At 35.4% G+C, this 10,981-nt stretch overlaps 1 protein-coding gene and 1 long non-coding RNA gene across 3 annotated transcripts in view; both read left to right on the top strand.

The window, feature by feature from the left end:
* Positions 1-957: 957 nt before the first annotated feature.
* Positions 958-2,446, top strand: LOC106293576. 2 transcript variants are annotated; one of them, XR_001260546.1, is made up of 4 exons: positions 958-1,204; positions 1,285-1,582; positions 1,802-1,965; positions 2,117-2,446. It is a non-coding gene; the product is annotated as an uncharacterized LOC106293576 (long non-coding RNA). The 2 variants fall into 2 exon arrangements; XR_001260545.1 differs by having other exon boundaries at positions 1,282-1,582.
* A 4,577-nt stretch (positions 2,447-7,023) lies between these two features.
* LOC106292247 (glutathione S-transferase T3-like) overlaps positions 7,024-10,981 on the top strand; it is an 8,269-nt gene continuing 4,311 nt past the window's right edge. Inside the window, exons 1-2 of the mRNA XM_013727852.1 lie at positions 7,024-7,476; positions 7,557-7,927. Coding sequence (XP_013583306.1) covers positions 7,024-7,476; positions 7,557-7,927 — 824 coding nt within the window. The remainder of the gene's footprint in view (positions 7,477-7,556; positions 7,928-10,981) is intronic.

Genomic DNA, 10,981 nt, shown 5'->3' with positions numbered 1-10,981 from the left:
CAGTGGAGTCGATAAATCATCTTCTTTTTGAATGCCCCCCTGCCCTTCAGGTTTGGGCTTTATCGGACTATCCGTCCCATCCGGGTTACTTCTCGAGTACATCTATATACCAAAACATGAACTTTCTGTTTTGGAAGAGAAAAGAAGTGGCTCCACTGAGACCACAATTCGATACCTTCCCATGGATCTGTTGGTACATTTGGAAGGCGAGGAACGACAAACTCTTTAATGGGAAAGTCGTATCCCCGATGGATACTATCCAACATGCGTCCCTTGAGGCGGAATGTTGGAGGAAGGCTAATGAAAAGGAGGAAGTAAATGAGGATCATGACGACCCCTCTACTATAGAGAGAGAGATAGTGCCCCCTTGGATACCCTAAATCCCTACCTGTCAAATTGATGCATCATGGATCAATAATGGCAGCGTTAGTGGCTTAGGGTGGAGTCTTAAGGATCAGTTGGGCTCTGAACATTTTGGATTACAGGCGTGTAACAGAAGCCTCTCAGCTTTGCATACTGAGATGCAAGGTTTACTTTGGGAAATCTCATGTATGAGAGTCATGAGGATACCTTCGATACGGTTCGAGACGGATTGTTCGGACCTTGTGGATATGACTACGAACCCGGTGGAGTGGCCAACTTTTGCAACAGAGATCGAGATGTTCCAAAGACTACATGAAGACTTCGAGGATGTAAGTTTGTCTCATATTCCTCAGAGTAGGAATGGTCGAGCGGATGCGCTAGCGAAAGAAGCAAGAAGTAGAGGATATATTTTTTCCCATATAGATCAGACTCAGACAGACGGAAATGCTCTTCGGAGAATCGGCTCGTCTGCCACCACTTGATCTAACTCACATGGGTAGCCGATAAAAAAAAAAAAATCAATTTAAGAGTTTAAAAAGACCAAGATGTCCGATTTTCTTCGCTTTTTTTTTCTATGCATTTATTGAACTCTTTTTTATTATTATTCAGTTTTGTATGTTAATATCTCAGTCCGATTGAGAGAGACCAAGATGTCCGATCTTCTTCGCCAAAGGCGACGTGGAAAATTAGTGTTCATCCTCTGCTTCTATCTCTAACGAATCTAGACCAAAAATAGAGTTTTAGGATGTTGAGTGAGACGTATCGTCGTGAGGAGTTTCCGTGCCAAGCTTTGGTTGTGTCGTTTAGTCTTCTGTTTTTATCCCCTGAAACGTTACGAGAGGTATTGATTCATCGCATTTATCAAGCTTCTTAAATCCTTCCACGATTTCTGATTCATTGCATCTCCCATTATTCCAGTAGGTGAATTTTCAACTATTTATATGTGAGGTTGTATCCGTGAAATTCATCAGTTCTCTTTAGAATTTGAATCCACCGAGCCTTTTGAATTCTCCGATGATGGTGGTGAAGGAGTGAGAGCAGCTTGCATTCGCATCAGGTGTCGACGGACACGAAGAGCCCTGTCTCGGTTGTTTACCTCAGAGTGAAGAAGAACGCCCATGTGAGAGACTATGATTTGATGATGATCAGAAATTTCTCAGAGGATGTTCATCAGGGAGTTGGCCAATCTACAGACTTATTGCCAAGGACTATGATTCCGGTAACATTTTTTACTTTGCCCAAAAATTGATTGATGATTAGAAATCTCATTTGACTATGTTAGGTCCAATGTGTATAATAAAATGATTGACATGAATGTTGGTTGATTGAAGAATTATAATGCTAATTCTGAGTTGAATTTGGTATCATAGAAGAATCGATCACTGTATTAACAATCCATCGATTAATTTGTCTCTTAATTTTATCTTTAAAACTGCAGATAAGGGAGTTTAAGCACTGGATATAAAAGGTCTTTAAAAACATTACGTGTTTGGGGAAGAAGATTTTGGAGGAGAAATGGATAAGTTTGAAGCATAACGTCAAGCTGAGTTTGAGCTTCTTCATATTTTTCAAGAAGAAGAGGGTAACTATTTCAAGCTCATGGTAAAGTACTTCACATTAAAGTCCTTAGATTCAAGTGATTAAAGATTTTGATTCTTTGTCTCAACTCAAACGCATTCACTCCCATATAATATTTATCTTGATTGTCTTCTCTAATGTAACTGTTATTGACTTATTGTGAAATGATTTACAGGAGACTTCAGAGAAGAGTGATGATTTAGAAGGAACTAGGTTCAGACACGTGTTCATGACCATTGGAGTAACAACAAGGATTATGTCCTTATGAGCTGGAGAGAAGGCTACATGAGCTCATGGAGAATAGACAATAGACTATATAAAAGAGCTGCAGACTTCATTAGAAGACGCTAATAAAAGTCTTCATGTCATAGAAGCTGAAGTTTCTTGGTGGAAAGACATTGTATGTGTATATGTAGGCTATGAGCATATACGGTCTAAAATCAACTCTAACTAACAAAATAGTTGTTACTCTCTCAATAAGTAAGAAATCCAATGTTTCAAGTTTTATTAGAAAACAAAAGTGTGTGTAATCTTGTGAAGAAGCTTGATGTTAATTAATGGATATGCCTTATATTTTTCAATTCGTTTCATTTTGCTATGGAGCAGCAAATTCTAAAAGAAATTTAACGTCTTGGACAATAAAATATCATAACTTTTGTAAACGAAAGACAACTACATTTTACATATAAGCGACAAAATATATAAATTAAAGAACAAAGAAAAAACTTATAAAAGCAATATGTTTAGTCTAAAGTATTTTTGGTAAGTGTAAAATATTATGTATGCTTATAGCAAACTTTAAAAACTACATATACATGGAAATATTTTTAATAGTAAGCTGACCAGATGATCTCTAATAAGAATAACAAAAATATATTTTGGTCAAAAAATAACAAAAACATTAGCAATAAAGTTAATATTATTTCCAGTTGAGAGTAAACTAAATATTTTTAAATGTTCATTCAGTTAATAATACTATTATGTTATAATACTTAAAACACAGATGGACCACACAATTATGTTATGATACTTAAAACATAATATCTTACACTATTTAATAATAACGTGTTATAATAATAAATCATACAGATGGACCACACTATTAGGGCTGGGTTCGCGGATCAACCCGCCCCGCATGACCCGCCAACCCGCGGATCGACTCTATTTTTTAAACTCAAAATTCCGACCCGCATAACCCGCGAAAGAAAAATCGTAAACCCGCACCCGCCCCGCTAAGATTGCGGGTAACCCGCGGGGCCCGCAGATAATATTAAATTTAATAAATAATTATTTTTATTATCAATTAATTACTTTTTATAATAAAAATTATATATTTATAATTTAAATTATATAATTTTCATTAATTTATATATTTTTTACATATTTTTATTTTTATTTTTAATTATTTTAAAAAAAATTTAGAAAAAAAATAATATTTTTTTTTATTTTGCGGATCGGCGGGTACCCGCGACTCAAATTTGGTTGACCCGCACCCGCTCCGCTAAAAATCGACTCAACCCGCATCCGCACCCGCATGCTGAAATTTGTAAATCGATCGACCCGCACCCGCCCCGCGGCGGGACCCGCGGGTAATGACCCAAATTCCCAGCTCTACACACTATCTTGTTTTAATTATAATTTAATATTATACAGATGGTGATTTAATATTATGTTTTAATATTAATTATATTATGTTTTAATTATATTTTAATATTAATTATATTATGTTTTAATTATGTTTTTAATTATATTATGCTTTAATATTAATTAAACTAGTTTTATATTATGTTTTAATTATATTATTCAGATGGTGATCTAATAACGTGTTGTAATATTAAATCACCACAGATGGACCACACTATTATGTTTTAATGATGTTATAACAACTAAAACACTATAAAATTTTACAATTCCAGATTAAAACGGTAACAATTCTAAGAATTTTCGTCATTTTTATTTTTGAAATTGAAATTTGGTACGTAGATGACATAATTATACTCACATCCAACTTAACATACAATGAAATAAAATTTACACAAAATTATATCTTATATAAAATCTCAACATAAATCAAAATTTTTATTTTAAATTATAAATAGTTTTAAGTGAAATTAAACATTTCTACGATTTAACCAATTTAACAGCATAACTAAAAATTGATTAATTTTTGTTCATTCAGCTGATCACCTTATATATAATTACCAATAACAAAAAAAACAATGAATAATTTAAAATCTCCTAGACTATATTTGCGAAGTGATTTTGCCACATATCTTTTATACAATCAATTTCACAAAACAAATATGACATGACTACTGAAATTGATGACATGTCTTATAACTTAATATGACACGGACAATTGCATTTAATGTTAATTTATATTTTTGGTAAACTTTTTAAAATATGGTAATAACTCATATATTACATTTAATGTCAATATATATTTTTGGAATTTTTTTTAGAATATGGGAATAACCAAATTATAATCTTAGATAGATTTTTCTATCGATTTATTTTAATTAAATATATTAAATAAATTTGTAAAAGTTTCATAATTGCCAAAAATTAAAATTAAACAAAATTTATAAAATTTGTAGATATATAAACAAATAATGATTTTACGATTAAATTTTTACAATTTTTTTAGAAAATTATAAAAATTTAATCGTAAAATCATTATTTGTTTATATATCTACAAATTTTATAAATTTTGTTTAATTTTAATTTTTGGCAATTATGAAACTTTTACAAATTTATTTAATATATTTAATTAAAATAAATCGATAGAAAAATCTATCTAAGATTATAATTTCAAATATATACACGCATATTCTTAAATATAATTTTTATGTTTAATTAAATTAAATTTATATTATAATATTGATACGAAAAAGAAAGTTTTTCAATATTAATAAAATTTTATTTTAAAATATAATTTATATTTATTTGTTAAAAAATATTTTAAATTTTTTTACTACACATGGTGCAAGAAGACACCTAGTAATTTTATAATTGTTTAGCTACTTATATTTTTAATATATTATATATTAAAATAAGCAATTAAGTATATAATTAAAATTAAATTTTAAATAAAAATTTTGGGCGTAGTCTATGCCGACCCTAGTATACAATATAAAGCAGCAACCCTGCTTTGCCACATGTACAACAAGGAGACTGTGCAATAGAATGAAGGATGAGCTCTAACAGAAATATATTCTTGTTAGGCCTAAGTTTAATATAAAGGCGAATTGGTTTTGTAAGACAGTAACCAATAGACCCAATAACAATGCAGTAAAGTCAAGTTTGGACCTTCTTCACGCGTCTCGGTTTATAAAAAGAAGTCTTGATAAAAAAAAGTTCGAGTACCCAACTACAACTTCAGATGAAAAGGTTAGAGGCCACGTACCATTTACTTGAATAAGAGCACCTTTAACCAAGGTAGGATGCTTAATGATTTTTAAATTAAAAAAAAAATGATGAAATTAGGGAGGAAACGGTGCTTAATTAGGCACGTGAAGAAGCACATCTTATTGACACGCGGCAACAACTCGTCGACCCTCGTCCCTCGTCCCTCTCTCTCTCTCTCTCTCTCTCTCTCTCTCTCTCTCTCTCTCTCTCTCTCTCTCTCTCTCTCTCTCACGAAACACCAGTGTTGTGTTTCTCTCTCGACGACTCCGTCTCATCGTCTTCTCTCAATCGATCTCCCCTCGACTCCACCACAACGGCGCCGTGATCAATCGACAATGATCTCTCCTCGTGTCTCCCGCTCTCCTCGACGCCTCCGTGATCAATCGACGATGAAAGCGTCTTCGTCTCTCTCGCTCTCCTCGACAAAATTGAGGATGATCTCTCCTCGTCTCTCTATCTCTATCCTCGACGAAATCGAGGATGATCTCTCCTCGTCTCTCTGTATCTCTCCTCGACGACTCCGCGATGAATCTCTCGGCGTCTCGCGGTGTCGATCCCCTCGAGGATCGTGGAACAAGCCATCTCTCTCTCGACGGCTCACCTCTCTCAGGGCCCGAGCTCTCCTCTACGAAATCAAAAGCAAGGTAAAGCTATCTATGGTGCCTTTTATTAGTTTGTTCTGTTCGTTCTATCCTCATGATTTGTCTCTGTCTTTGTTTCATCAGATGGACTGAGCAAGAGACGAAGGTTCGTCAAACAAGACGACTACAATGAAGGGTCCGTGATTCTCGTCAGCAATACAGGTAAAACTTCAACACGATTTGATCAGTCTAATGCATTGAACGTTTGATAAAAAGCTGTGGTTATATGCGTAGCTCGTTTATAATTGAGTTGAGATGGTATGACATTGAATCGAGATAGTATGAACTGATTTTTTATGATCATGTGAAATTGAATGGAGATAGTATGAACTGATCGTTTTTGATATTGAGTGTCGTTCTTGTCTGAGTTGAATAGATTGTTTATGATCATGTGATTTGTGTCTCTGTTTTATGTTCACCAATTGATCCGTAACTGAACAGAATCGAGGGTCATCAATGGTTCTGGTCTGAATTGATAAAGAATGAAATTATATTAGTTAGGGTCATGAATTTGATTCCCTGATACTATTTTTTGTTTTCTTTCTGCGTGTATGTTGGTTGAGTTGCATGGATCAAGGTTGCTGAGGAAGAATCGTCGAAGCTGAGGATTGCATTTACTCGACCAATACAGGTAAATGTCTTTATCTTTTAATTTTTTGGTCAGTGGGCATTGATGTTCGTATTTAATAGAAGTGATGTTAAATTGAGAAAAGGTTTGAGTGTGGTTGAGTTAGGTAGTTGAATGATTTGCTTCGTTTTTGAAATTGAATTGATTACGGTTGTGTGTGGTTTGTATTTGATTACGGTTATGCAATGGTAATTAATAGAAATTAGATATATGTCAACTCCATTCTTTCTTTCTATCTGTTATTTCTTTCTTGAATGGATTCTTTCTTTCTATTTGTTTTTTCTCTTCCATCTTTAAAACACTGCTATTGTATTCTCCATCTCTCTTCCATCTTTAAAACTCCTTCCTTCTTTCTTCCTCCAACAGATTCTCATCTGTTTTTTTCTCTCCTCATTCACTTGGGAAATGGATTTTAATCCATTCACTGAGCCTTCAAACTTTGTTGAACTGCTTAGCAGTCAACAAAATGTTATCTTTGGTAACGTATCAGATAGCGTGTCACAATCTTCACCGCAAGTTCCCTTCACCGATGATTCAAACTTTTGTGAAGACAGTCAAGCAGGGCCGAAGGAAAGAAGGACTTGGACGCCTTCAGACGATGTGGTGCTCATCAGCTTGTGGTTAAACACGAGCAAATATCCCGTAGTAGGGAATGAGCAAAGGTCTAATGCTTTCTGGAAAAGAATAGCTGACTACTTCTCTGCTAGTCGAAAGCTTGCTGGTACTGACAAAAGAGAGGCTTCTCACTGCAAGAATCGGTGGCATAAGATCAATGACCTAGTATGCAAGTTTGCTGGAGCATATGAGGCTGCATCGAGAGAGAGAACCAGTGGGCAAAATGAGAATGATGTTCTCAAAGTATCCCACGATATCTTCTTCGCTAACCATAAAAAAAGTTTACTCTTGAGTATGCTTGGAAAGAGTTGCGTAATGATCAGAAGTGGTGTGCCTTGTCTACTGCAAAAAAAAAAAAAGAAGGAAGCTCCAAGAAAAGACATTGTGAGGATGGTTCAGACTCCACAAGCTACAAAGCAACCGAAGAAGATTCTGCTCTTGATGATGAAGGAACACGTCGACCCCCGGGAGTTAAGGCCGCAAAGAAAGGCAGCAAAGAAAGGCTGTCTAAGAAGACAGTGGATGACAGGAAGGAGCTGGCTCAGTTTGAGACAATGTGGAGCCTCAAGAAGCGGGATTTAGTGGTGAAAGAAAGGCTGTCCAAGATGAAGTTACTGGACATTCTCATTGCTAAAAAAGACTCTCTTGCGGATTATGAAGAAGCTTTGAAGAAGAAACTCATTCATGAGTTAATGTCAAATTAATTTAAGTAGTTTCGGTTTGTCTTCTATGTCTTGTTCTTGTTATGTGTTGTTGTTCATCTTGTCGCTTAAGTTTCTATTGTCATGGAGTGTAACTTGTTGCATAAGTTTCTGTTTAATATATATGTTTCGTGTTCTAATGTTGATCTCGTTTTTGTTGTCAGGTGAACGAATGGAGCAGCCTTGTTCTGTTGGAGCATCCATGTGCCGTTGGAGCAACAAGCTTCTGTTGTCTTTTGTTTGCTTCTATCACGGACCTTGAGTCTTTTGTCTTCTTGGGCATTGTCTGTTTTGTTTGCTTCTATCACGAACGACTGGAGCAGCCTTGTTTTATTGTGCATTGTCTGCTTGTATCACGGACCTCTTATATCTTGTAGAAACGGATTGCATCTCTCGTTTGTATGCATGTGTTGCATTATTTTGTTTCACGAGACTTGTACCAAATCATGTCTAGCATTATAAAGTATTCAAGCTTCAGTCTTTCTTTGTACCAAATCATTTTCTCTCCTTCTCATAGTTTCATCGAACATTAAATCCCTTCTCTCCTTTGATCAAAGTCACCAAACCTTCTCGTATAAACATCATAGTCACCAAAGCTTTGATTAAATCTCTTCTCTCCTTTGCTCATCATTTCTTCCATCTCAAGTTATCTCTTTAATCTCAACACTTCAGCAACCTCACTCCCGATTAAAAAAAAAAAGCAACCATAAAGAAACACTCTCAACCTCACCCATATCCAAAACACCAAAGTTTATTTCTTTACTCCTCTTTTCTTTTCAATCACCAAATATGGCTTCTTCTTCTCAAAACACTTTAGATGATTCATTTGATGAAACATTTGATCAAATGTTTGATCAATGTTTTGATCAAACATTTGAGAAATTTACCATCAATAATGATCAAGAAGAACGAAGGAAAAAAAGAAAAAAGCGAGCTTATATCGAAAGAAATCGTGAAGAAGGCAATGTACGTTTATGGAATGATTATTTCAGTGAGACGCCCACGTATCCTGAAAATTATTTCCGACGACGTTTTAGAATGAACAAGCCATTGTTCATGCACATTGTTGATCGACTCTCCAACGAAGTTGACTTCTTTCGCCAAAAAAAGATGGTCTTGGAAGGCTTGGTCTCTCAGCACTCCAAAAGTGTACAGCAACCATTCGTGTCTTGGCATATGGCAGTGCGGCTGATACGGTCGACGAATACCTCCGCCTCGGTGAAACGACAACTCGGTCATGTGTGGAAAATTTTGGGGAGGGAATAATTTATTTGTTCGGCGGTGAGTACCTACGAAGACCAACACCGGCTGATCTTCAACGACTACTTGATATTGGAGAGTATCGTGGATTTCCCGGGATGATAGGAAGCATCGATTGTATGCATTGGGAGTGGAAGAATTGTCCCACCGCTTGGAAATGTCAATATTCTCGTTGTTCGGGCAAACCAACAATCGTTTTAGAGGTGGTTGCTTCATATGATCTCTGGATATGACATGCATTTTTTGGACCTCCAGGAACCTTAAATGATATCAATGTTTTTGATCGCTCACCTGTTTTTGACGACATAATAAAAGGTCAAGCTCCGCAAGTGACTTACTCTGTCAATGGAAGAGAGTATCATTTGGTTTACTATCTCACGGACGGTATTTACCCAAAATGGGCAACTTTTATCCAGTCTATTTCACTACCACAAGGGCCGAAAGCAGTGCTATTTGCTCAACGTCAAGAAGCTGTCCGAAAAGATGTCGAGCGTGCTTTTGGAGTCTTGCAAGCTCGCTTTGCCATCGTTAAAAATCCAGCACTTTTTTGGGATAAAGTCAAAATTGGTAAGATTATGAGAACATGTATCTTACTCCATAATATGATAGTAGAAGACGAACGAGATGGATACACTCAATTTGATGTTTCCGAGTTCCAACAAGGAGAAGACAACAGAAGTTCACATGTCGATCTCACGTATTCTACAGATATCCCAACAAATATCGCCAATATGATGGGTGTTCGAACTAGAATTCGTGATCGACAAATGCATGAACAACTGAAAGGTGATTTGGTTGAACATGTATGGCGTAAATTTGGAGGTGATGAAGACAACCAATGAGCTCACATATTTTTTTCAAATTAATCTCGTTTATTGTATTAATCTTTATTTTTATGTTTTTCTTCTTTAAATCTATGTTTAAAATGTTTTCTTTTAATATGTTTTATGTAATAAATAAATTTTATCTAAAAAAAACAATGTTTAATATTTTATTTTCTTAAGCACCCCATACTAAGCACCTTGCATTGGAGGATCAAATATACAAGTTTTTTTAATGAAATGCTTAACACATACTTAATAATAAAAAAGTGATTAAGCACCCCGTTAGGGGGTGTTAGGGATAATGTTGCTCTTAAGTATTCACAATAAAAGCACTTAACAATATTTTATTATAAATGTGAACTTTTTCAAATAGGACTTTGGCATCACTATTTATGGAAACGTTGGTTGATGAATGGTGCCACTCGAAACGTCTAAACGTGTCAGTTAAGCATATAACTTTCTACTAACAATTTAGAGAGATGAGCCATGAGGACGAAGACACATGTAGCAATACTAATAATTTAAAATATGAGATTGGGATGATATTGGAGGAGTGGCGATGGCAGTATCATCACCAAGAAGAGCACTAAGAAGTTGCCGCCCCACTTTGTTCACTATTGTTCACACATACTGGTCAAAGGAAGCTACTAGAACTTACGTGACTCTTACGTTTCCATTACCCTCGGTTCCTTATAAATACATACAAATGCCAACATTCTCTCCATATACTCCATCAAGTGATACAACCTCACAATTAAACGGCTTCTCAAGCTATCTTCATCGCTTCTTAAACTTTCACAAAGAAGAATCTTTTTATTAGTGACTGATCTTAGTTTGGTTCGTAGAGGAAATGATGAAAATGGGAAGCCTAAAGTTCTTGGGAGCTGCTTTCTTGTTCTTGGTTATTTTTGACATATGTTTAGCAGCTAGATCACCAAGAGCTCTCGGTAGAGGCGCTGGTTC

Source organism: Brassica oleracea, chromosome C5 (assembly GCF_000695525.1).
Source record: "Brassica oleracea var. oleracea cultivar TO1000 chromosome C5, BOL, whole genome shotgun sequence".
Taxonomy (NCBI): Eukaryota; Viridiplantae; Streptophyta; class Magnoliopsida; order Brassicales; family Brassicaceae; genus Brassica; species Brassica oleracea.
The sequence above is the reverse complement of the archived record's forward strand: the minus strand, read 5'-3'. Positions and strand labels throughout refer to the sequence as shown.